The sequence below is a fragment of the Sorex fumeus genome, unplaced genomic scaffold, assembly GCF_029834395.1.
Source record: "Sorex fumeus unplaced genomic scaffold, SorFum_2.1 ptg000042l, whole genome shotgun sequence".
Classification (NCBI taxonomy): Eukaryota; Metazoa; Chordata; class Mammalia; order Eulipotyphla; family Soricidae; genus Sorex; species Sorex fumeus.
The window spans coordinates 9595533-9623129 of record NW_026606099.1 but is presented as its reverse complement, the minus strand read 5'-3'; the positions used below and the strand labels follow the sequence as shown (position 1 = coordinate 9623129).

Sequence of the window (27597 nt, the reverse complement as noted above, 5' to 3'; positions counted from 1 at the left end):
CGTCGCCCCAAAACAAAGACAAGCAAACAGAAAGTCAGAGAAATTCTTCGTTGTTAGTCATAGTATGAAAGTCCTTATTAACAATTCACATTCTGACATATCCATCATTGTGATTTAACTATAATTAACCATGCATTAGTCGTTATTGACTAGGAATTTTAATGAATACTTGTCAACATACCGAGAGTCGGCAGACTGAGACAACTAATACACCTGTGTTAGGCTTTGTCGGCATGAGATCTCCTGCAGCTACGTGACTGCCACTTTTGCATGTGCAAAAGCAATCATAAAAAACACACAAAAAATAAAAATAACTATATTCCCATAAAAGCTCATTTATAGGCACTAAAGTTTGAATGAATAATTATCATTTCATGTGTCACAGTTAGTTTTTTAATCATTTAAAATGTAAAAGTAATTCTTTGTGGGACATAAAGAACCAGGTGGAAAACCAGGCATAGAGCGGACCACTTGCTTTACGTGTGCGAAGCCCTGGGCTTGGTCTCTGACACTCTGGGTTTGATCTCTGTCCCTGCAAAAAACAAAAAGAGATGGCAGGATTAATTTGGTCCACATAAAGTGTGTCAGTCTTAATATGTACTGTAACTGGATTGTGAGTTTTTAAATTATTTTAATAAAATAGACATGATGTTAAAACTTTTCATTTTCTTGGTCAAAAATACTTTGGGGCTGGCGTGATAGAGCGGCAGGTCGGGCACTTGCCTGACAATGCAGTGTTTCTGATTCGATGCCCAGCATCCCATACGGTCTCCCGAGCACCACCAGGAGTTATTCCTGAGTGCAGAGCCAGGAGGAACCCCTGAGCATATTGGGGTATGGCCACAAAACCATGAAAACAAATTCTTCAAGAACTTGTGGTCCTTTAAATGCAGGTTTCTGAACATCCTAGTATATACTAACCGTATATCTATTGTTCGCTAAACTTCTGGAAACACACAATTCGGTAAGAAGTAGTTGTTCAATATAAAAATGTGATGTTCATGTCTATATCTTGATTTGGTGTGTCAGAACAGTAATTAGAAGCCGGACCAACCTTAACCTCTCGATTCATCTTTTGTCTATTCTTTTTAAACTCTACTTCAGTTTTTTCAGTCTATTATTTAGCACGGTGCTTTACAAAAAGAAATCCCTGGTATAACAACTACACTACTGTAATCTTATACTATTATAATCTTCCTTTAAGATTATAGTAGTGTATATGTTTTGTGTGTGTGTGTGTGTGTGTGTGTGAGAGAGAGAGAGAGAGAGAGAGAGAGAGAGAGAGAGAGAGAGAGGAGAGTTACCTGGAGTACACCCATGATGTTCAGGAAGCAAAGCTGTCCTGAAGATTGAACTTGGGGCCCTGTGAAAGGCATGCATTCCAGTTCTTTGAATTGTCTCTCTGTTCCCCTTTTAGTGTTGGGGTCACACTTGGCAGTATTGGGGCTGCCCCTCCACAGTACTCTGAATCACTCCTGGTGGATGGAGTGCAGGGCTCCTACCTGCAAGGAAGCATGTGCTTCTGCCCTGCACGCCCTCTCTCTGGCCTCTGTGTACTTCCTTTTTCTTCTCTTCCTCTCTCAGTTCTGCTTCTCCCTCCTAATGCTCGGGGGACCTCGTGCTAAAGGGGTCCAAGCCCACCAGGATTCAGAGCCTGCACTCAGAACATTGAGTGAGCTCTCTAGAGCTATGCCCTTTTCTTTCCTTTTCTTTCTTACTTGGTTTTCGGCCCGTACCTGGCTGTACAGGAGTGCTCGAGTACCACACAGTGCCAAGGACCGAATTCCTGCCCACCGCATGCAAAGTTTGTGCTCAGTTGATGAAGCCATCTCTCTGGCCACCCGCAGTTGTTTTGCCTACTGATGAAATAACATAGTATATTAAACTATTATTGTTGTGCTCATTAATACAACAGAAATGAGCCACAGATTGTTAATATAAATTTTAATTCCTAAATAATCTACTGCATAGTAGAACATGAGTCTTATTTGTTTTCTGTGATTCACAGAGCCTGCATTATACGCTCATAGTTCATACGTTTATTGGAATCTTTTTTCTTATTTCTAGATATAAATTTTCTTAATTTCTAGATGTAAGACAAATCACAGCCACGCGGGATATTCTGTGCAGAATAAACGATGGTTGTTGCTGTGGGGGGGGAGACCGGTGTTTGTATTCTGCTTAGCAGAAGCTAAATTATTTGAGTCGGAAACTTGGTGTCTACAGTTATTTTCTTGAAAGACAACTGTTCGTATGCAATTTCTTTCTTTTCGGTATCTTTTTGGAGAGCCTCCCAACTTGTGCCAAGGACCAGGGGGATAACTCTGAGTGAGACTGGGTCCTGCCATGTCACCAGGGTCCCTCCAGCAGTACTGGCGGCCTTCAGGGCCACACCCAGCGATGATCAGAGGCTATTTAGTACTAGAGGCAGGGGCCGGGGAGTTTCAAATGAAGGCCTCGCCTGTGCAAGGAGTGGACCCCAACTCCTTTACTGTGTTCCAGGCACCACTTTTTAATCTTTTTAAATTCCCTTTTTTTTTTTTTTTTGGCTTTTTGGGGCCATACCCAGAGATGCTCAGGAGTTATTCCTGACTCTGTCTCAGGAATCACACTTGGCGGTGCACAGAGGACCGTATGGGATGCCAGGGATTGAACCCGGGTCTGCCGTGTGCAAGGCAAGTGCACTACCCACTGTGCTATGACTCCGGCCCCTGTCTTTTTTTACCGTCTTAAGGGAGTGGAGCTCCTTGAGCTCTCTCTGGGTTCCTGTCTAAAAAAATGTTCAGGATGTTTATAGATAAATGAGACATTAAGTCTCTTCAGAGTTTGGTTTCATCTCTCTGTTCCTCTTGTGACCGGTGGTTGTGGCCATTGATCGCGGCATTTGACATTAGGAACAAAACCCACTGTTAGGTCTTAGTCACAGAGTTCTCAAACGGGGCTTGAAGGTAACAGGAAAGGAACTGCCTTGAACTGCCTGCGTTACCCGTGTATCGATGTTTCCACCATATCCATGTGTGGAGCTGCTGGTTTATGACTTTCGAAGGCTTCCTGGTCGTTCATCGTGGACTTATTTGTCATTAGGTTCTGTTACTTTGGGCCACACCTGGTAGTGCTCAGGTCACACTCCCAACTTCATGCTCAGGGATCACTCCTGGCGGTGCTCAGGGGACCATAGTGGGTGCTGGGGATTGAAGCTCAGTCACCTGCGTACAAGGCAAATGCCTTAACCCCTGCACTATCTCTCTGGCCCATGATTCTGTGACTTTGTAGTACAGGATGAACAACTCTGTAAATATATTGTTAAGTTGTATTTTATACATATATATAAACCGGTGGCATATTCAATATGCCAAACACAGTAACAGCAAGTCTCAAAATGGAGACGTTACTGGGTCTGCTCAGTGATAGCTGGAGTGATAGCACAGCGGTAGGGCGTTTGCCCTGCACACAGCCAACAGGGCCGACCCGAGTTCAATTCCTCCGCCCCTCTCGGAGAGCCCGGCAAGCTACCGAGAGCATTCGATATGCCAGACACAGTAACAACAAAGTCTCCAACGGAGACGTTACTGGGCCCGCTCGAGCAAATCGACGAACAACGGGAGGACAGTGCAGTGCTTTTTTTTGAGATGCTGGGAATGAAACCTCGGGTCTTAAACATGCGAGGTTGTATAGCTAAACTATATATCTGACCCTCAGACATATTTTATTTATTTACTTACGGGGGGGGAGGGTGGGTCACACCCGCTATGCTCAAGGGCTGTTCCTGGCTCTGTACTCAGGATTGGCCTTTGGCAGTGCTCAAGTCCATTTGAACCAGGGTTCTGGCCACTTCAGCCACATGCAAGGTTAGTGCCTTACCTCTGGTACATGCAGTGTCAGTGCCTTGCCTCACTCTCTGTCTGGCCCCCAGACCCGATATTTTAGCCACTGAGGCCAACATTTATTTTTTGTTAGATTACATTCTCACTTAAAACAATATTAAAAGCAATCTGAACCAGGATTAGGTGCTGAGAGCAGGTAAAGTAATATGTGCAATAGCCTGTCAGTAACAGTTCTGTAAACCATAGTGCCCGACGGGAAAAGGAAGAAAGGAAAAAAGCTAAAGAAAAAAAGGTGCCTGCCACAGAGGCAGGCTGGGAGGCAGGCGGAGAAGGGGGGATATTGGTGAAGGGAGGTAGAAGCTGGTGGGGCTGGAGTGATAGCACAGCAGGTGGAGCATTTGCCTTGCCTGCAGCTGACCTGGGGTGGATTCCCGGCATCCCATGAGGTTCCCGGAGCGTGTCGGTCAAACAAGAACAAAAAGGGCCAGAGAGAGAATTCGGCTGGAGGGATCACAAGCTTTGCATGCCGGAGGCCCCACGTTTGGTCCGCAGTGCCTCAGGGTCTCCTGAATCCCTGACATCAAAAAGAAACACACACACACACAAAGCAGTTTGTGATCTTTCTAGAGACTTTGGAAAATGATGATGGTACCAAGAAGAAAACCAAGCACCTGGAATACCAGTACCCAGAGATGACCTTTAAACCATTATTAACGTATGATGTTATTTTCCGCATCTTCTCTTATGACTCATTACTATATGTTTGTCTTCTAAATAGATTTGGAATTATCGTGCACATGCGGTTCGTAGCCTGCTTCTCCCCTGCTTAAATTGCAGCATCTTCTTAGGCCTTTCAGTGGCTCTGAGAAACATTCTTCACAGCTTAACTATAGTATATCTTAAGGAAGTATTTTATATTTGTCCAATTTTCTTAAACATTTATTTTATTCTTGTCGCTTTTGGTGGCAGATGTAACTATGACAGATACGCGATAGATGCCATGTTTCTTGTTTTGGGCCCAGAATGATTTCAAGCCAGGGAGCTGGCCTAGAAGGTTGGAGCAGATGCTGTGTATGTGGGAGCTCCAGGCTTTGTTTCGGTTTGTTTTCTGGAGGCCACACCTGGTGGTGCTCAAAGCTTTCTTTACTCTAGGCGAAATGCTCGGAGATCACTCCCGGTGATGCGTGGGGGACCCTATGGTACTGACTCTTGGACCTGGGTCAGCCACATGCAAAATAAATTCCTTATTTGTGTGGTATTACCTCTCTGGCTCCTAGCCCCAGGTTTGATCCCTGGCGCCTTAGTTTTTTGGTTTTTGGTTTTGGAGCCCCACCCAGCAGTACTCAAGGGTCGCTACTGACTCTGCACTCAAGAATTGTCCTGGTGGTATTCAAGAGAACAAACGGTGTGCTGGGGATCAAACCTGGCTCAGCCGTGTGCAAGGCAAGCGCCCTGCCCTTCGTCCGCTCTCTCCAGCCCCTGATCCTTAGAGCCTGAAGGTCTCCCGAACACTACTGCGTGTGGTCCCACCACCCCCCAAAACGCACAGAAAAGAGGAGAACTCATTAATTTTTGTAAAGAAATGATTAGTGCTGGAGAGATAGTGCGTTTGGTAAGGCTCTTGCCTCGCAAGCAGCGGACCCAGGTTTGATTCCTGGCATCCTGAGCACTGTCTGGTGTGACCTACATCCCTCCAAAAAGGAATGAGTTGTTCAAATAATATAAAACGTGTTAAAATGTTCCATAAATATTGTCAGATTGCTTTTCAGAAGGTCTGTTCCAATGTGTGTTCTCAGCCCTCCCTAAAGGTTTCCTTCCTACTGCTTTCTTCTTCAGCATCTTTTGTCATTGAAAGTTTATCTTTTGTTTTGGCGGCCAGAGATGGAACCTGGGGCCTCACACCTGCAGTTCAAGCCCTCTAGCCGCAGAGCTACTTCCTTGACCCGGAAATGTTTTTTTATTGTTGTTTGTGTTTTGGACACATTTGGCACTGTTTGGGGGTCCAGGGGCCATCAAAGATGGGTTTCCCACATATGTGGATAGTACTAACAAAAAGCTGTCGCATTTTTGTGATATTACTTGGATGAGAAGAAAGTCAGGGAGCCTGAGGACATAGCCCAGCAGTGGAGTCCTTGCTAGCATGTGAATCCCTGAGTTCCATCCCTGTAACTTGACTCACGCACGCACACAGATCGTAGTTGGGCCAAGTCACTTAGTGTCTTAAACATAAAGTAATTGTATGTGTGTATTTTAAATGGCTTAGGTATGTATAGCTTTAAGTATGTGATACACCCACTTAGCAGTTGTTTTATGAATCCTGTAAAATGTTGAAGATAAGTAAAATCTTAGCACAGTATTCCTGTATCTAAACTTAAGACACTGACACTGATCTCCCATTGTTCATCGATTTTGCTCGAGCGGGCCCAGTAACGTCTCCATCGTGAGACTTCTTGTTCCTGTGTTTGGCATATCGAATACGCCACGGGGAGCTTGCCAGGCTTTGCCGTGAGGGCGAGATACTCTCGGGAGCTTGCAGGACTCTCCGAGAGGGGCGAGGGAATCGAACTCGGCTCGGTTGCGTGCAAGGCAAAGGCCCTACCTGCTGTGCTATCGCTCCAGCCCCTAAACTTAAGATTAAGCCAAAAAGTTTTTAGTGTCAACTATTACAAGTAGAAAAGCTTGCAGGGGCTGAAGTGGTAGCACAGCAGGTAGGGCGTTTGCCTTGCACACAGCCAACCTGGGTTTGATGCCCAACATCCCATATGGTCCCCCGAGTACCACCAGGTGTAATTCCTGAGTGCAGAGCCAGTAGTAACCCCTGAGCATCCCTGGATGTGACCCGAAAAGCAAAAAAAAAAAAAAAAAAAAAAAAAAATTTGCAGAAGTTTTTTCCTTATCTTCATATTTTATCTTATTAGGTCTTTTTCTTTTTTACTTTAAATTAAAAAGAGCCTTTTTAAGTTTCTAAAATCATCATTTTATCTCATTTTATTTTGTCTTTGGGCCACAGCGGGTTGTGCTCAGGGTTTACTTCTGGCTCTGTACTCAGGGATCACTCCTCATGGGGCTCAGAGGACCAGATGTCCAACTGGGACTCGAGTGCAGGTAGGCTGCATGCAATGCAAGTTTGTTACCCACTGTCTCATTGCTCTGACCCCACCATTTCATTTCTTTCATAGAAATTATCTGCCGAGCGGCTGGAGCCATAGCACAGCGGGTAGGGCATTTGCCTTGCATGCGGCCAACCTGGGTTCGATCCCCGGCATCCCATATGGTCTCCCCTGAGCTAATTACTGAGTGCAAAGCCAGGAGGTAACCCTTGTGCACTGCCGGGTGTGACCCACAAAAAAAAAAAAAAAAGAAAGAAAAACAAGAAATTATCTGCTGTACTCTAAAATTATTTTAAACGTTTACTTGATCTGTGGGCTGGAGCGATAGCACAGCGGGTAGGGCGTTTGCCTTGCTTGCGGCCGACCCGGCCAACCCGGGTTCGATCCTCCACCCCTTTTGGAGAGCTTGGCAAGCTACTGACAGTATCTCGCCCTCATGGCAAAGCCTAGCAAGCTACCTGTGATGTATTCAGTATGCCAAACACAGTAACAACAAGTCTCAATGGAGACGTTACTGGGCCCGCTCGAGCAAATCGATGAACAACGAGAGGACAGTGCTACTTGATCTGTGTTTGTTTTGGGGTCACATACGGTCATACTCAGGCTTCTTCACTCTGTGATCAAGAATCATTCCTTACAGGGCTCTGAGGTTAATAGGGTTTGTTGAACCAGGATTGGCTGCATGCGAGGCAACCTGCACTATCTCCCCGACTCTTTGCGGGGTGGGGGAAGGGTTATACTTTTTCATGTGTGTGGAGGAGGGTGTGCTTGGTGGTGCTTGGGACCATGTCTGGTGCCAAGGATCAAATGGGTTGGCTGTGTGCAAGGCAAGTGCCTTAACATGCTTGCTCTCTCCCTGACTCCAACAATCCAGCTTTCTGTTGTTGTTGTTCTTGGGTCACATCCATTGGTGCTCAGGGCTTACTCCTGGCTCTGCGCTCAGGGACCATTCCTGGCAGTGCTCGAGGGACCATACAGGCTGCTGGGGATTGAACCCAGGCCAGCTGTTTGCAAGGCAAATAAGGCAAATGCCTTACCTGCTCTACGTGGAGTGATAGCTCGGTCCTCCTGGAACCCAGTTTTATTAACTTTACTAAGTCAGTTTAGCAAAGGTCCCAGGTTCTTGGTATTTAATCACCCTCATGTCAGGTTAGGTTCTCAATCTTCATCGTCCTCCAGGTCCTTTTTCCCCAATTGCAGTACTTCTTTTTTTTTAAATTTCTTTTTGGGTCACACCTGGCAATGCACAGGGGTCACTCCTGGCTCATGCACTCAGGAGTTACTCCTGGCGGTGCTCAGGGGACCATATGGGATGCTGGGAATCGAACCCGGGTTGGCCACGTGCAAGGCAAACGCCCTACCCGCTCTGCTATCTCTCCAGCCCCAGTACTTCTGACTTTACTCTGTTTGGTGCTCTCCCCCCTTTGTTTTGTTGTCATTATTATGATGATGACCGGGGATCACATGTATATTTGACTGGGTCTTTGTACACCTAGGTACTTGCTCTAGGATTCCACATCTGGTTGCAGTTCACGTGTACCTGACTGTTGTGGCTGGAGATCACTGTTGCAGTGCTAGGAGTCCCAAATGGGAGAGTTGTTGGGACCACACTTGGCATGTGTGCTTGGCACTGAGGATTGAACCCTGTGCACGTTAAGCCATTGAGACATTCCCTGCCCATCTCCCTCTTTTCTCTTCTCCTCCCCTCTCCTGTCTTCGCTCTCCTCACCCCTCCCCTCTCCTCTCCTCCCTTTTCTCTATTTTCTTTCCTGCTCCCTTTCCTTTTTTTAAAAAATTTTGTTACAGGAGTCACCCAGTGGTGTTCAAGAGCCACTGAGTCTATATAGGTGATGTTCTGTGATGAAGCTGGCCTTCGGTCTTAGAGTTCGGAACGTGCTAGGCGGACGTTCCACCTCTGCGCGCCACATGCCCGATCTAGTTTTTAAAAATGTGTCTGCTTTGGCTCTTAGCAGTTACTTAATTTTTTGCACCTTCTTTTTTGTTTCTGTTTTTCGTGTTATAGGCTGTGTCTGGTAGTGGTGCTCTGGTCTTCTCTCATTGCACTCAGGGGTCCCCTGCAGGGCGCAGGCAACCACTGGTTCTGCTGATCGCAAGGCAGGCGCCTTACTGGCTGTCCTCTCTCTCTCCCCACCATCATTTATTTGTTGCTTACTAAAGAAATGATCACATAGCAGCCAGCTTCCGAGAATTGACTTTGTAGACCTTCGTAACAGATTCCATCCTCATTCTGTTAAGCGGGAGAAAATGTGGGCCCCGGGAGATGGTTTAAAAAGCTGGAGCACATATTTGTATGTGGGAGACACAGGTTTGATTCCCAGCGTGTCCTGGGCCCTTGAGCACCTCCAGGAGTAATCCCCAAGCAGCAGGTCAGGCGTAGTCCTCAAGTACCACCAAGTGACTGAAACCATAAAAGGAAATAAAATTTAAAAAGATCAGGGGCCAGAGAGATAGTAGAGCAGATTAGGCACTTGCCTTGCATGTGGTAGGCCTCAAGGCTTGATTCCCTTGGGGTCTCCACCCCATGTGGCCTCCCCACCCTCCAGGAATGATCCCTGCGTGTGGACTGAGCCGTAAGCTCAGAGCACTGCTAAGTGTGACACCGAAACAAAACAGATTTCACATATTTAAGTGTATAGCTATACACAGCCACACAGTCTAGTTTCAGTGTTGATCAAAGTATCTCAGATAGGTTTTTGTTTTGCTTTGATTTTTGATTCCTGCTGGTGTTCAGGGGCAATACAGGCAGTGTCTGGGGCACGATGCAGTGCCTGGGATCAAACCCCAGCCTCCTGCTTGCAAGTCACACATAACAGCCCTTTGGGCCACTTCCCTGTCCTGAAAGGTTTTCTGACATTTCTCAGGAATTAAAAATCATTCACTGAACTTTGAATTTTCTTCATTTCTCTCCCAGTATCCACATAGCTTTCTCTCTTTTAAATAAATGCCAATTTTTTTTATCATTTTTTTATCATCTTGGTGACTGAGTACATGAGTCCTCTTTCTTAGTCCGCTTATCCTCTAGGACTGGTTTCTTGTGTGTGTGTGTGTGTGTGTGTGTGTGTGTGTGTGTGTGTGTGTGTGGACAGTGTGATTTAGGTGGTTGATTACAGTGGGTTTTCAGGGGTGCATGTCCCTGTCTCCGTTCTGCCCACCCAGGGTCCCCATCCCTCTGCTTTCCCACCCTGCAACCTTACTCCTGACAGTTACTTGTGTGTGTGTGTGTGTTATGTATTCGAGTTTAATTGTTGTAATTTGGGCCCCATGCTTAATGCACTGTCGGGTCTTCATACAGAGTGAGATAAACACGGATACTTTGCTCCTACACCAGAGAGGGGCCCGAGAGTAACTTGCTTCTGTGTCACTGGCAGACCTCCTCTCCTTGCTCCTTCCCCCATTTCTTTTCTTTTTCTTTCCCTTGGCATTTGTGTTTCCGTAATCGAGAGCTCGTGTTTTGTCCACTTTGGCTACCTTCCATTCCTTAGACATGTTTTTTAGAATTTTTTATTGAATATCCAAGGGACAGGCCATTACAAAGCTGTTCGTGATTGGGTTTCAGTCACAGAATGATCCAGCCCCATCCCTCCACCAGCGCACATTTCCCACCACCACTGCCCCCAGTTTCCCTCCAACCAGTCCCCAACCCCCTCCCCACCAAACCCCCCGCCTGCCTTTATGGCAGGTACCTTCCTTCTTTCTCTTTCTCCTTTTGTGCATTAGGGTTTGCAGTACAGGTACTAAGAGGTCATCATGTTTATTCAAGGCATTCAGTATTTTTATCAGAAAGATAAGGATGGAGTACTTTTTTTTTTTTTTGCTTTTTGGGTCACACCTGGCGATGCTCAGGGGTTACTCCTGGCTCATGCACTCAGGAATTGCTCCTGGTGGTGCTTGGGGGACCATATGGGATGCTGGGAATCGAACCTGGGTCGGCCGTGTGCAAGGCAAACGCCCTCCCCGCTGTGCCATTGCTCCAGCCCCTGGAGTAGCTTTTTTAACTGGATGGCAGCTTTGGAGTGTGGACATTACTGTCAAGGCTTCCAGAAGTGCAGGGAGGTGGGGGGAGGTGGCCCATTCGGATCCCAAGAAAGCCTAGAGATTTCAGTCACAAAACCCACATACCCAAATTTTCAGCAGATTATATCTCAGTGAGGTCCGTCCTGAGAAGAGTTCCGCCAGGGCCATGGTGTGATTTTGGATTGTTGGAACAAGCTGCTGCCCCTAGCTGTGCTTGGGCGGGCGCCGAGCTAACCTACTCCGCTCTGATTTACCCTGGTCTGTTCAGCCTTGCAAGGACCCGAGATTAACCTCAGCTTTTGATCTCTTACAAGCTTTATTGATGGGTCTCTGAAGCCAGACTGATAAATGAGTTTCCATAGTTAAGCAAGAGGTGGTTTGTGGACGTGCCTTTCATATACCTAACTTTCAGACATTAAATTTCTTGGGAAACTTGGTCCTGAGTTGTTGGGGTCTGACCAGAGGCACAACGGAAATTTTGGGGTATCAGGAAGCCTGAAGACACCGTCAGGCTGCTGATGCACTCACCCTGCCGGTACAGGTTGACCTACTGGCAGCACCGCACCCGCATAGATGTTATTTTATATACCAGAGATTATGACAACATCCAGTGTTCAACCTTGTGGGAGAGTCTTTTGTTTGCATCAGTGATGCTCAGGGGTTACTCCTGGCTCTGCACTGAGGAATCACTCCTGGTGGTGCTGGGGGACCAGATGGGATGCCGGGATTGAACCCAAGTTGGCTGCATGCAAGGCAAGTGCATCTGGCACCTAGGAGAGCCTTTATGCATCTTTAAAAAAAAATTGGAGGTAACTATCTCACGGTGATTCAATACAAAATAAAAAATTAAAAAATTAAAAATTTTGAGATCTCTGCAGAAAACAGCTTAACTTCCCTTTAAAATATCTAAATGGGGACCAGTGTGATACAGCTGGTTGGCATTTGCCTTATATGCAGCTGACCCGGGTTCAATCCTCAGCATCCCATAAAATTCCCCAAGCACCACTGGGAATAACCCTGATCTTCAAAAGATGTTACTCAACACAACAACAACAAACCTTTAAATGTGGGGGCTGGAGTGATAGCACAGAGGGTAGGGCGTTTGCCTTGCACGCAGCCGACCCAGGTTCGATTCCCAGCATCCCATAGGGTCCCTTGAGCACGGCCAGGAGTAGTTCCTGAGTGCATGAACCAGGAGTAACCCCTGAGCATCGCCAGGTGTGACCCAAAAAAAAGTGTATATCCCTTCCCTGTCATATATTGCTTTGTTCTAAAAATGCTTGAATTTCGTCATGAAGGTTTGACCAAATAGAGGAAATATGACAGATTTTTATGACATATCAGACATATGTCATTTTTATGACATATCAGATCTTCTCAAGTCAAGTAGTTGCAAACAGGCTGTGAGGGACTGGAGAGGTAGTACAATGGATAAAGTCCTTGCCCTGCATGTGGCTGGCCTGAGTTGGATCAGGGCATCCCATATTGTCCTCCAGGGGTGATTCCTGTGTGCAGACCCAAGAGTAACCCGTGAGCACTTCCAGGCGTATCCTAAAAACAAAACAAAAAAAGGACTGTGAATCAAATTCTACTGGAAGGCAACAAAATTCTGGATTTTATATTTTGTCCTAGTGTATTATCTAAAGAAATGTGTTGCTTTTAATTTATCAGTTGTTTGACCTCTTTTTTTTTTTCTTTTCGATGCTCAGGTTCCTCCTGGCTCTGCACTCAGGAATTACTCCTGGTGGTGCTCAGGGGACCATGTGGGATGCCAGGGATCAAACCTGGGTTGGCCTCATACAAGGCAGACGCCCTACCCAATAGACGTGCTATTGTTCTGGCCCCTCTTTTTTTTTTTTTAACCTGTCTTTTAATTAGAGATTTGTTTTAAGTTTTCAGTTCAAAAAGCGACATTTTTGGGGGGCGGAAGGGCTCTGAAACTGTGCTCAGGGCATCTGGAGGCTCCTCCTGGTAGATTTTTACCAAACAGGCTGGAAGAAATGACTATTTTTTCACTGAGGAGTGACACCAGTGGTGATAGGGGCTCACTCCTGACTTTTGTTTTAGGGGTCATTCCAAGTGGTGCTTGGGACCCCCAGTGAAAAAATACGGTGCTGGGGATCACGCTGGGGTCAGCAGCATGCCTTTGTCTCTTCACTGTCTCTCTATCCCCTTTTCTGTTTTTCTGAAAAAAATTGGGTTTTTTTGAGGGGGAGGGGCACACCTGGGGATACTCAAGCTTACACCTGACTGCATTCGAATAACCACTAGCGGTGATCCAGAGATCATCTATGGTGCTGGGGATTGAACCTGGTCCAAAATATATTCTTTCTCCAGTCCCTGGAAATATTTTTAAATGGATAGATAGATCATTATTATTGTTATTAAATATTTTTAACGTAAGGTTCACCTTAAACTGAGAAAGCAATAATGATGAAAATAAAATAGAGCATGAGACTGAGGGAGAGATTTAATTTTTTAATATTTAAGAGAGAGAGAGCTGTCTTCCTCTCGTTGGTGAAAAATGACAAAACAAAAGCCTATAGAAATTGAAAGGAAACAGGAAATCATAGTTACTATCAGATTTGAGCATATAAGAAGCCATGAAAATTCTGTTGTTTCTTAATTTTTTTCCCCAACTTGTTTTTGCCTTAAAAAAAAATCTGGTTCTAGAAAGTCATGATTTTTATCGTAGTAAGGATAAAATTTTATCCAAGAAAGGATAAAAGTAAGTATAAATTGGAAGCCACGCATTGTGAGTTTGCAAAAATCATGTTAAATGTTTGGCTTGGAGATCATTCCAGAATTTATCTAATCACATCCTGTGCCGGAATTGCTCTGTTCCTCAACCAGACCCCTTTCCCTCTTCTAGAGAGAAAGGTGGGAAAACTTAACTGCAAATAATAGGATAAAGGCGAATGCCTTTCTGTCCTGTTCAGTCTTCTCTTCTAGTCCTTGTGGTTTACCTGCGGGTTGAAAATAATGTTAGAGGGCCTTGTTGAAATAAAATTCTCATTTCATGATTTTATTAGGAAAATGGGTTCTGGGACCGGGAAGCAAATCATCTCCAGCATAGTAGTTGTTAGGGACTTTTCTGGAGATGAATTGCTTTTCAGAAGTGCTCTGAGTTTTAGCCAGAATGGCTGTGGCCTTTGCATTTACTTTTATTTATTTATTTGCACTATGTTGTAGTTGCAGAAAGTGCTTAAAAAACACTGTATTTAAAACAAACAAACCAGAACACTCCCTCCTCCTTGTCCTGGGGCTTTGAGAAGAAGAAAGCTCTCATTTTCCCAGCACCCAATCATCAGCTTGAGTCGGTCCCTCCAAGGAACAGAATTTATTGAAGCAATTTATCCAGGCTAAATGTGATATAAATCTGTGTGCACCTACGTACATCCAGACTCTTCCATTACGGCCGTGCTGCGGCATCAGTTTCCTTCGTGGTGAGATCTGTGCCTATCATGCTGAAGACGATTAAGAAGCCCTTTCTGTTTTGTGAGGCACCCCCCAATTGATTGATTTCGTTGGGGTCTGGAGCCTGCTTCCATCCCGCGGTGCTCAGGGCTGACTTCTGGCGGGCGTAGGGGAGCACGTCGGGCGCGAGGGATCGAACGCGGGCCAGCTGTGTGCAGTGGAAGAGCTGTGCTGTCTCTCTGTCTCTCTGGCCCCACACCCCACAGCTTGGAGTACTCACCAGTTGTGGGAATGCCGGTTTCTGATCCCTAGTAAGTCTTAGAGAGCAGGAAAGCTGTTCCCTGCCTATCGGATTTAGCCTGCACTTTAAATTGTATTTTAACGTAGACCCAACTGAGATCACACTGACATTTTGGTTTATCTCCAGGAGAAAATTTGAAGTTCGGTTACAGTTTTGGGAGGTCGTGTCTACGCAGATTCAAGTGAGAGTTCTTCCCGTTTCGCTTTCCCTTCTTCCTGCTCTTTCCCTGTCCCTTTCTTGTCAGGGGATGTTGAAGATGCCCTTGAGGGATTTAGTCTGTGAAGTCTCTGGGTCTCCCTCCTCCCCTTTTTTCACTCTCAGCCTTTCAAAATACTGTCTGCGTATTATGTGTGTTTCTCTGCCATCCGCCTCCACTTCTGTTTTCACTCCTAATTGAGATATGACCCGTTCGTGGTGGGGCTTCTGCCCTTTGACAGAGAACTTCAGTCTGCGTTTCGGGAGTTCAGCTTCAGTAATTAAAGCAACAACAGCCGTACAGACGCCGCCGAGTTCTTCAGGGGCAAGGAGGGGCTGGATGGCGATGCCGCTCGGGCCGTTCCTTGCTTCCCTGCAGCAGCCCACATCTGTTGGCCGCAGCGGGGCGGCCCGGGCACTGTGGCCGAGAGCGGCACGAACAGCCGGAACATATTCCCCCAGCAAGCCCCCAAAGAGTCGACATTTGTTTTATTGCTGCTTTTAAAAACCGAGCCATAAATAGAATCAGAGGGGGAAGGGCCCCGATATTTCTCCATTTGCCACAGATGATTGGTGGGGGGAGGAGGAGGCGCCCGTGGGGAGAGGAGGTCTTGCTTTTTATTTTTTTATTAATGAAAATCATTTCCCGTGCAGCCCAATCGGATGGGTGCTTTGTTTTCTTTGGCAATAATCCGCGATAAACGGCCCTTGCCAGCAGTCTCGTAGTTTATACTCCGGGGAGCCAGATTATGGCCTTGTAAAATGGAGCACCCCTCCTATAATCCCTTAATTAATTAAATGACAAATTTTGGTCTTCTCAGTTCAGAAATACGGCTTCCGCATCGAGCGTTCCGTGAATTTATTGACACGGGGAACTACCCTGGTTGTAATTCAGGCCGGAGAAGTGCGTGGTATATTGTAGCAGAAGGGGGAAGTCTCGCAAAAGGCCTGAAATTCCTCGAGTAGTTGAGCCCCACGTTTTCCAATTAAAAGTTTCAGAGGAGGGGCAGCAGATCGCATGGCACCTGTCTCTTGGGTCTCCCCAGAGCAGCCCGCGTCTGTGGCCTTGATAGATGGCATTCTCGGAACACCTGTTTCTAGGCTTGATATTTTGGAAGCCCTTTTTTTCACTGCAGCGTATCTAACATAACTTTCCCCCTGCCTCCCCCTCCTCAGCTCCGCTCCGCTCTATGAAATATGGGAGACGACAGACCGTTTGTGTGCAATGCCCCGGGCTGTGGACAGGTACGTTTACAATATACTTTATTGTGAATGTCTTGTTGTGAATCAAAGTGGCTGTTTTATCACTGAGGCAAAGAGTTTAAAGCCGGTATTTTACGTGATCACTGGAGGTAATCAGATCAGAGGATTTGCAGTGTGTAAATCCAAGTTATGAGGAAGCGCAGGCACTCTGCCGTAATGAAATCTGCCTTGCCCGCTCTCATGTTGTTATTCCATTGGTGCTTGTTGCCCAGCACAGTGTTGAGGAATCCGTGTTGCTCTCTTCTCCTCTCTCAAGCTGTCCAGCTAAATACGAAGCAAGTTTAAAAATACCTTTTCCTAAACCTTCATGGCTATACAAATCTGCTTAACGTATTTGGATAGGCAGCTGGGAGAGAATGTCCCCATTTCTGTAAACTCCAGTTTGCTACAGTCTCTTTCAATTTTTCAAGTTAAAAAAAAGGGGGGAGTGCTTTTGACTATTGGTTTTGGAAATTATTGTCAACAGCTAAGGCATATAATCTAGCTAGGAAATGGAGATCTTACACAAATCCCCAAATCTCAGTATATACATTTGAAGATTCCTCAGTTGTTTTTCTGGTGATGCCATGAGGTGGAGGTGCCTTGTTCTGTGGGGGCTCCCATGTTATTGTTTGCATGGCTGTATATTCTGTTCAGATTATTTTTTAATTGTACACTTTTTAAAATAAAGGAATTTTCTTGGAACCGCCTTTCTTTTTCTTTTTTCTTCCATTTTACACTTCCTTAATCCTTCTTCCTAGACCCTCCTTGCTACCATATTCCACAAAGGATGAAGACAGGAATACAAAGAAAGTTTTGTCTGACTGCATTAATTCATTTTATGGAGCCTGGGTGGTTGAATTTCTGTTCAGTTAGGAATATGTCATGTGACTGTCCAGTGACACTTACTGGTGGTATGTGAGATTGCAGACTCGTTATACGAAACATTTTAAACACCTAGCTGAAAGAAGAGAACTAAGTTCCAGAGATCCCTAAAAATTGGAATTTAAGAGGCGAATGAAGTGGGGGCGGTGACAAGGAATGAACAAAACAGCAGATCCAGCAACTGCTGCAAATTTCAGAAAGTGCTGAAAAGGCCACTGTATTCGGAAGTGTTCAGCATCATGGAGTAGCTCTCCTTACTTGTCAACGTTTTTGAGTCTGTGGTTGACGACATGTTTCCCCCATATTCTTTATTTTGATTTATTTTCTTTTATCTCATGTTTTTTGGACCACACCCGGCCGTGCCAAGGGCTGACTCCTCGCTCTGCACTCACAGATCGCTCATGGCAGGCGTGGGGGACCTTCGGGGTGCTGGGGCTCGACCCAGGGCATCTGCATGCAAGACAAACGCCCCACCTGCGTATTGTCTCTCCAGCCCCTTCGTTTTATTGATTTTTTGCAGTTTAAGTTAGCTGACAGATAGGGGACGTTTGTTTCATTTTTAATCTGATTCCTCCAAATATTTCTTTAGAATAGTATTTCCTGTGTTCTTTTGATTGATAGCCGATATCAGTTATAACTTCTCTTTTTCAGAAGAATAGTTTTATTGAAATTTATGCATTCCCAGAAGGATCTATGTTTGATGGGATTTTTAAAAATGTTCTTTTCTTTCTTTCTTTTTTTTCAGTTAGAGATAGCAAAACAGTAGGGACTTTTACTTTGGTTCCTGGTTAAACTGTTAGATTTTTTTACGAGACTTTTCTGTTCCCTATTTCGTCCTTTCTTTTATCTCTATTTCTCCTATTTCTTTTCTCTCTCTCTCTCTTCCTCTCTGTCTCGTCTCTTTGTGTCTCTGTCTGTCTGTCTCTCTCTTAGGCGGGGTTGCGGGGGGATCTGGATATGAAGCCCGGGCCTCATGACAGCATTCCTGGCCAGTTTCTCACTTTATTTCCAACTCACACTCGTGCGTCTGAGGCATGTCCTGTACCACTGAGCTACACCCCCACCCTCACTTGCTCTCATTTCTGAACTGCTGGTTGGTGCTTGCGCTTAGGTTCATCATAACTCTGGTCTGGGTGCTGGAGTTTCCTCCCATTCAGTGAATGTAGAACTCAGAAACAGTGCTACCAGTTCTTAGCCAGGGCCTGGGGGATGGCCTGGTTGGAGCCACACCTAGCTGGACTCCAGGTGTACTCTTGACTCTGGCCTCACGGGATTACATATAGTGGAAGAATCAAACCCAGGCTAGGCATATGCATGAGAGATTCTGACCTACTGTCGTATCTCTCCAGTCCCACCGTTGCCATCTTTAAATTTTGGATTCAGCTTCCTTATTTCATAGGGAAAAAATGTAGAAAGCTATAAAAATATAAAAAATATAGGAAACTTCAAGCTTGGAAGGTAGCATGATTTCATCCTCTCATCTGCTTTGCATGTCAGAACTTCTTGGAAGGTGGTTTTAGTTCTTTAAAAGTTTTGAACCCAAGAAAACGTGAGTCTCCTGCCCCCGCGCCTGGCTGTCCTCACCGGGGCCCTTGGAGGGGGGCGGGTTGAGTTTGCCTCCCCGCCCCGAGCAGAGCCCCGGCAGCCGAAGACCTCCAGAACCAGCCACCACCATGCTGAGACCACTCTCCACACGCATGAAGGAACCGGCAGAGGAACACAGGCATCTTATTATCTCATTCCTACTTTGGACAACCTGGCAGGCTACCGAATGTCACCTGCCCACACCGCAGAGTCTGGCAAACTCCCCGTGGCGTACCCACTATCCCAAATACCAGTAACAATGATGGGTCTCATCCTCCTAACCCCGAAAGAGCCTTGAACATGGCACTTTTTAAAATTCTCAGGGCTAGGACGAAGGAGACGTTACTGGGGCCTGCTTGAGGCAATCGATGAACAACAGGATGATTGTGATCGTGATCGTGAAGAAAACGTGAATCGAACGCAGGTCTTAGGCATGCAAAGCAAGCACTCTACTACTTAGCCATATCCCCTGCCCCATTCAAATTCTTTATTCCAGAAATGGAAGAAAAATTAAAAGGCTATATAAGTCCCAGGAGGAGTAATAAGGACCATTATGATTTTACAAGGCATGGTTTAAGTGCTTGCTTCTTCCTTGTATCTCTGGAAGTATCACATTCAAATGACTTTTACTAATTATGGAAAAAGGAATTAAAGCAATTTATAAGTCAGTATCTTGATCCTTAAAAGAAAAAACAACCAGCAATTATTGGAACCTGGAATCATTTGAATGTCTGTTTCCTTGGGGGAGGTTGGTCCACACTGAGTGGTACTTGGTAGCTACTCTTGGTTCAGTCCTGGGGCTGAGGGATTCACTTCTCCTGGTGCTCAGGGCATGTGCCGGGGACTGAACAGGGCCGACCTTGTGCAAGGCTTGTGCCTTAGCCCCTCTGCTGTCTAGTCCTTAATGTCTAGATCTTTCCCAGACTTTACCCTGTGTACCCACCTCAAGCTGAGAAGTTACCTTATGCCTTAATATGAAGGAAAGGCTAAAGGAAAATTCACCTAAAATAGACTGGTGGATTATGCTCTCCACCATATAATCAAAACCACTGGGCTTTCAGTGGATACGTAAACATGTTTTGGTTGCTAGGTCTTTAATAGCTGTTATTTTTGGATTTTGTTCATGATCCACTTCCCAACAGTAGGTCTGATGTTACACAGCTGAATTCTAAATATGCTGCATGTATGTTTTAAAAAAAAAAAAAGGAAAGAAAGAATCCAAGGATGCTGAAGGTTATGTTCTCTGCACTGTTATCTGGAGACAGGTGATGGGGTTTTTTGAACCCTCTCATCCTGTCCTCCTGTTGAAACTGTTTCTTTTGAGGCCTTATCCCCCTCACGAAGGAGAACTCAGAGAAAGCAGTATACTTGCCAACACCACTCTATGGAATTTGGTGGGAGGAGTAGTCAATGGAGTTGCCTCCAGAGAATGGACTAGTGTTGTTAAGGCAACAGTGTCCCAGGTACCCTGCAGCAAAGGGCCAGTTATGTTTGAGTTGAATGGGGCCTGGAGTGATAGCACAGTGGGTAGGGCGTTTGCCTTGCACGCGGCCGACCCGGGTTCGATTCCCAGCATCCCATAGGGTCCCCCGAGCACCGCCAGGAGTAACTCCTGAGTGCAGAGCCAGGAGTAACCCCTGTGCATCGCCAGGTGTGACCTGAAAAGCAAAAAAGAAAAAAAAAAGTTTGAGTTGTATGGATTTTGAAATGTTTATAAAATAGCATCGATTTTAAAGCATTATGATTTGCACTGCAGCTCAGTGACAGAGTGCATGCTTCAGATATATTTGTGGGCTCTCAAGCAGTGGTCGGGGGGTGTTGGTGACTATTGCTGATAATATTTGGCCCAACTGTGCCAAGTTCGGTGCTCTGGACCAGCAGAACTGGAGGCTGTCGGTATCATATAGGTGATGCGGGATGTTATCCTGTTGGGGGATGGGGTGGGAAGGGCAGGGGGCTACGTACTGCGAGAGATTAAATTCGGGACCAGGGGCAAGCAAGACCTGTGCTCTGGCCCTTTGAACTAGCTCCCCTATCTTCTCCTCAACTTTTTTTAATTAAAGAAAATAGATGATTTGCCAAGGTGTCAAAAATCAGGTGGGCTGGTCACGTAATGAGATTTAAAGACGACCGCTGGACTAGAGCTGTTACCGACTGGATTCCACGGGATGTCAAAAGACCGCGTGGCCGCCCACCTACCAGATAGTCAGACTTCTTCATCAAGATCATGAACGATCAGTTTGAGGCTCTATGTGTTCCTAGAGCGAACAGACGCCACTGAGCTACACTAGCACGCGACAGGGACGAATGGAGACGTTACTGGCGCCCACTCGAGCAAATCGCCGATTAACGGGAAGTCAAGTGATCAAGTGATCAAGATGATTTGGGCCCGAGTGCTAGTACAGCTGGTAGGGTGCTCGCCTTCAACATGGCTGGCCTGGGTTCCATCCTTGGCACCCCTTATGGTTCTTCAAGTTCCACCAGGAGTGATGCCTCAGTGCAGGCCCAGGAATAAATCCCGAGTACTGCTGGGTATAAACCTCCCCGAGCCAAAAAATTATACATTTGACTGGGGAGATTCCCATGGTCTCTCATGCGCTTACCATATGCAAAGTCCAGAGTTTGATTCCTGCCTCTGTATGGTCTCTCTGCCTGTCAGCACTGCACTGATGGCAGTGGTTCCTATAAATTTAAAAAAAGAAAAAATTTTTGTTTAAAAAATTTTTTTACTATAAAGTGGCTTTGCCTCTATTTTGTCGAACTAATAGAGATAATTTGGTGCTAAAACTAGGAAGCATCTTACGGGTTTTTTTTTTTAATGCTTTGGAACATTTTAATTTGAATTAGTTTATAAATGTGTTCTATTGAAGTTGGAGTGATAGTACAACGGATAGGGCACTTGCTTTGCACGTGGTTGGCATAGATTTGATCCCTGGCACCCCATTTCTCCTGAACCCTGCCAGGAGTAATTCCTGAGCACAGAGCCAGGAGTAAACACTGAGTACCACTGGGAATGATCCCCAAACCAAAAAATGTACTGAGCACCGCAGTGTGTGACCCAAAAACAAAATAAAAAATTTCTATTTTATGTGGAGCAGGAAAAAAATTACTGTCTATTGGTAGTCGTGAATTTGTAATATTATATCATGTGAAGACAGAACCAACTTTTGAAACTGTGTCGATCAATTCTAGAGCGTTTACCTTCAATAATAGGGATAATGTGGTATAGGGGTATCACAAAAAGAAAGAAAAGAAGGAACCACGTTTGGGTGCCTTTTTGTTTAATTTTTATTGCCAGGAATCAACAAATTCCTTATACTTCCTTCTCATGCGCTTGACAGTGATTCATAGTACAAAGCCAGGCAGACACGTGCCAGAGGGAGTCAGTGGGCTGAGTTCACGGTACATGCCAGAGCCACCACATTATCCCTGAGCACTGTTGGGCAAACTGCCCCTCCACTCGGTCAAGTGCATGCCTTGCAATGCAGCCCGTCCCTGTTCAGTCCCGGGTGTACTGCTCATGGCCCCCTGGGCACTGCTGGGGTCACTCCTGAGCACAGAGCAGGAATAGCCCTGTGGTATCACCACGTGTGCCCCCCCCAAACAACAACAAAAAGCACCCGAATTATGGAGCTTTAAGTAGTCCATCATAATCTAGCCGTCACAGAACTACATGAATTTATTACTTAGAATATTTTTTCCCTTAAGAATAAGAACACATTTCATCTGAAAAGATGCTATTAGCATATACACACGCACACACACACACACACACACACACACACGTATATATATTTATTTTTTTTTGGTGGGAGGTCACACACCCAGCAGTGCACAGGGGTCATTTCCAGCTCTGTATCACTGTAGCACTGTCCTCCCATTGTTCATTGATTTGCTTGAGTGGGCACCAGTAACATCTCCAACGTCTCCATTGTGAGACTTGTTGTTACTGTTTTTGGCATGTCAAATACGCCACGGGGAGCTTGCCAGGCTCTGCCGTGCGGGTGAGATACTCTCGGTAGCTTCCCGGGCTCTCCGAGAGGGGCGGAGGAATCGAACCCGGTCGGCCACGTGCAAGGCAAACCGTGCTACCCCACAGTGCTATCGCTCCTCAGGAATTCCTCTTGGTGGGATCGAGGACCATATGGGATTCCTGGGGATTGAGCCAGGGTTGGGCACATGCAAGGCAAGTACCCTATCTGGTGTGGCCTCTCCAGCCCCAAATGGATGATTATTATGGTCTCATTATTGGTCATGGAGAAAGGTTTATGTCATACTCATTTTGTATAAATTCCGTCCTTTTCATTTTCTTTTCTTGTTGTTTGGACCACAGTGAGCAGTGCCCTGGGGACCTTGCAGGTGCCTGGGATTGAACCCTGGCATCCACATGCAGAGAGAGCATGCCCTGTCTCCAGTCCAGAGAGCTCTCGTCAGCCTAGCTCTGTCCTTTAAAGGGAAAATTCTTTGATAGTTTCTCTGTCCAGTGTGGCCTGAGGGGCTGTTACTTTTTGTCCTCTCCTGAGGACATCTTCTCGTAGCTCTTTCCTTCTCCCAGAAGACACTTGGGTACTTCCAGCTTGAGGCACTTGTAACGTAGCTCAGAAGGGTCTGCCTTCCCTTCTTAAGGCCACGAATAGCCGTGGAGCCCTTGGTGTGGTGGGACGAGGGCAGCTTCTTGTGTCTCTTTATCTTGTCATATAATAGGAATCATGTTTATAGCGCTGTAGTCCTGGCTTCACTTGGCATTTAACCAACCACCAGGGCTGTTTATGGCTTCGTACCCTCTGCCTCCATGAACATTATCCCTTAAATCTCTATTGCTTTGTAATATATGAGGCAGCAAATAGCTTCTATGATTGGTTAAATGCTGGCATGTTACAAAGGTATATGTTTTATTGGCTATGTAACACAAATCTATAGAGGTGATTTCTGTTATCCGGCCCTCCCACGGAATGATTCTTACTGGTGTTATGGGACTCTGAATTTTTTGGTTCTTTCCCACTGGCAAGTTTTCCTGTTACCTGGCATTAAACAAAAGAAAAGCAAGGAGCGTCTGTTGTGGCTAATTACTGATTCCTTGTAAGGAGTGCATCTCGAATTGAAAAATTACCGGGGAAGAAATGGATCTGATGGGCAACTGTAACTTACTATGGAACATACTATTTTTACATGCTTTGACAGGTGAGGGCAATTTCAAGCAAACAAATAAGCCTTTCTTCCTCGTCCTCTGCCAAGAGTTAAATAAAATTCAGATTTTTTATTTAATAATTCATATTTCTTTCAATAATTCATCCAGTTCCCATCTGGTAAGAGTGCCCGCACGCTGTCAGGCAGCTGAAAATACACAGTATTCTACACGATTAGGCCAAATGGTAACCTTGTTTTTTGTAATAGTATGTTTATCTTGCAATAACTTTTTTTTTTTAAATTTTTTTTTGGGGGGGTGTGAGGTCACATCCGACAATGCTCAGGGTTACTCCTGGCTCTGCACTCAGGAATCACTCCTGGCAGTGCTCAGGGGGCCATCTGGGATGCCTGGTATCGAACCCGGGCCAGCTGTGTGCAAGGCAAATGCTCTGCCTGCTGTGCTATCGCTCCAGCCCCTCTTACAATAACTGAGTCTGCTCTGAGTGTGTAGTGGTTTTATGTAACCTTGTGATGGAAGAGAGCACTGTTGACTCATCGAAGCACATGCATCTACATTGAGGTGTAGATAAAATTGGCACAAGGATCTCTTAAAGTGGTGGTATTATTAGCAAGGAATTAAGCCCAAGGTTTTTTGTTGTGATTTAAAATAGGGCCAAGACTATTGAGTGACAGGTGGGGATGGGGCAGGGCCTGAGGGTGGGGACCTCAGTGTGGGAACACGAGTGGTGGGACCGGTGTTGAGGTATTCTATGCCTAAAACTCAGCCACCAGCAACTTTGTAAGGCACAGTTCTTTAATGAAAATAAACATATCTTTTTTAAAAGGTAGAACGGAATTAATCCAGTTAAGCAGGGCCAGGGAGAAGCGCAAGAGGTCAGACTTTGCCTCGCACGCGTGTGGTGGCTGCAGCCGTGGCTCACCTCACAGCACCGTACATGGTCTCCTGAGCACTGCTGGGCGTGGCTCACCCTATCCCACATTAATTAACGAAAAAAAATGGGGCCACATTAGGGTGCTTCTTGGTAGGTCCTGAGAACACACCAATTTGGGGCCGGGGGCATTAGTGCTGCCAGTGCTTGAATTCAGGGCCACACGTTAAAAATAAATAAATAAAAACCCAAGTTTTTATTTTGATTTTTGGCTTTTTGAGTCACACCCAGCGATTTTCAGGGGTCACTCCTGGCTCTGCCCTCAGGAATGACCCCGGCAGTGCTCAGGGGACCATATGGGACACTGGGGATTCAACCCCGGTTGGCTGCATGCAAGGCAAATGCCCTACCCATTGTACTAACTATCGCTCTGGATCCAAACCAAGTTTTTTGTTTTTTGGGTCACACCTGGCGATGCACAGGGATTACTCCTGGCTCTGCACTCAGGAATTACCCCTGGCGGTGCTCGGGGGACCATATGGGATGCTGGGCTGGCCTCGTGCAAGGCAGACACCCTACCCGCTGTGCTACTGCTCCAGCCCCCCAAACCCAAGTTTTTAAGTGTGAATGTGACACCCTTGACAGTTGCCTTTAAGAGTGTGTGGTTGGTTAGGGGCGGGAGAGATAGTGCGGGGGGTAAGACTTTTCCTTGTTTGCCGCCAACCCTGTTTTGATCCCTGGCACTGCACAGAGCTCCCTGAATCCCTGGGCACTGTCAGGGTCTCTGAGCACAGAGCCAGAGAGAAGCCCTGAGCACTCCTGGGTGTGGCTCCCAAACCAAGAAACAAAGTTAATTTGGGAGCTGGAGACCTAGTGTGGCGGGGATGGGGCACTTGCCTTGTGTATGGTCCCTGAGCACAGAGCCAGAGTAAACTGGGAGCACTGCCCAGCGTGGCTCCAGAATCAAAAAAAGAAGAGAAAAGAAACAAAAGTGAGACGTGGTTGGTTCTTTTGGTTTTTTGTACTGCATCTTCAAATTTTTTCGGTTTTGGTTTTGGGCCGTATCCAACTGTTTAGGACTTAACTCCTGGCAGGCCCAGGGGACCGTATGGGAGGCCAGGGATTGAACAGGGGGTTGCTGTGTGCATAGCAAGCACTCTGCCCGCTGAATTATCATTCCGCCCCCTGCATTTTTTATTATGTTACTAAAAGAAAAGTAGATGAGAGGTATCTTAGCTCCAGTCTGGGGCGGAGAGAATAAAAGCCTAGTTGGGGTGATAACCTAGAAATTAAGGAGAAAGTCTTTACGTGCTTTTCATTTCTACGATGATGACTTCTTACTTGGAATGAGCATCAAGAAACTCTTCCCAGAGCATTTCTACTTTAAAAATCCTCTTTCTTTGTGTCTCGGTTCTACAAAGGGGCTGTTTCCTAGTCACGTCTTTCGAAACTCCTGAGTTTATCGAAAGGATCTGAGGACCTACCTTTTGTGTGCCCTCCTTTGCTGTTCGTATGAAATGGGCTGCTAACTCGCAGAATGGTGTCACCATTATGCGAAATCCTTCATTCTTTTTCCAAGCACTCCCCCTGCTCATGGCAGATTGAAGAACAACCAGCCCAGCGTGCTCCCTCCCCTGGTTAGCGCGTTTCTTTAATGCAGATTGACTTGCTCAGCAGTGATTTTGTCTGGAGTCCTTGTTAAGGCCCGCTCGGTGTGTGGATTCATAACGCATCTGTGTGTACATCCACAGTGCTATATAAATAATAATAAGTAATCACCAGATGGCCTGTAACTGCTCCTCTGGACCCACTGGGTCTCTTGAAGCTGTTAGTAAAGTCTTCTGGCGTTTTGCTGGGGAAAACTTGTCAGAGATTTATTTCTAAAAAAATTCAAACTCACAACTGGGTGTTTAGGACTAGATATTGCTGTCTGCGTTGTAAATATTTAACGTGCTCTGTACAGTGACAAGTAAAAGCGCCATTACTAACCACACACGGCGGCCAAGGCTCTCGTCTTCCCTCCCGGCCTTTTAGGGATGAAAAGGAATGTGGATAAATTGTGCATTATGAATAAGATGCAAGGGATGCTGCCTGAAAGCACTTTTATAGGAGAAGAAAGAGAATTTCCCTGTTCTGTTGAAAGGGTGTAATTGGAAAGTTTTAGTGGTTTTTTTTTTTAGCCATATGTCATTGATTTCAATTTTAAATCTTATATTTAGAAAATTTTAAATTGGAAAAAAGCCCCTCAGGGACCAGAAGTGTAGGGGTTAAGGCATATGCCTTGTATGCATTCCACCCCAGTTAGATCCCCTAAGTGGACCCTGGAAGGGCCCTTCACCCTCCTTAGCAGAAACTGCGAAGTCCAGAACAAAACAAGAAACCCAGCTGAAGTGTGGTCAGAGCCGCCAGGCTTGGTCTTAAACATGTCTCTATAACTAAATGATAAATCTTTCTGGAAGAGTCACAGTTCCCAGTATTAGTAAGCCAACTTTTAAACGTTCGATTATGTCTAAAACTTAAAAAAATATTTTTTTGTTATGGGCTGTACCCTGCAGTCCTCAGGGATCACTCCTGGTATGAAAAGGCAAGTACCTGGTTGGTGGTGGGGAATGTGCACTGGTGGAGGGATGGGTGTTTGAATATTGTAGGATTGTAACTCAAGCATGAAAGCTGGTACCTGTGTCTCACGGTGATTCGTTGTCACTGTCACTGTCCTCCCGTTGCTCATAGATTTGCTTGAGCGGGCCCAGTAACATTGGGAGACCTGTTGTCACTGTGTTTGGCATATCGAATACGTCACCGGTAGCTTGCCAGGCTCTGCCTTGCGGGCGAGGTACTCGCGGTCGTTTGCCGGGCTCTCCGAGAGGGGCGGAGGAATCGAACCTGGGCCGGCCTGATCGGCCGCGTGCAAGGCAAATGCCCTACCCGCTGTGCCGTGGCTCCAGCCCCACGGTGATTCAATAAAATAAAATCTAAAAAAAGAAAAG

At 45.9% G+C, this 27597-nt stretch overlaps 1 protein-coding gene across 1 annotated transcript in view; it reads left to right on the top strand.

The window, feature by feature from the left end:
* The window catches only part of LOC130029201 (cyclic AMP-dependent transcription factor ATF-7), a 114830-nt gene that overhangs the window by 16606 nt on the left and 70627 nt on the right, over window positions 1-27597 (top strand). The window contains exon 2 of the mRNA XM_056120114.1: window positions 16059-16127. Within this exon, the coding sequence (XP_055976089.1) occupies window positions 16080-16127 (48 nt within the window). The 5' untranslated portion in view covers window positions 16059-16079. The remainder of the gene's footprint in view (window positions 1-16058; window positions 16128-27597) is intronic.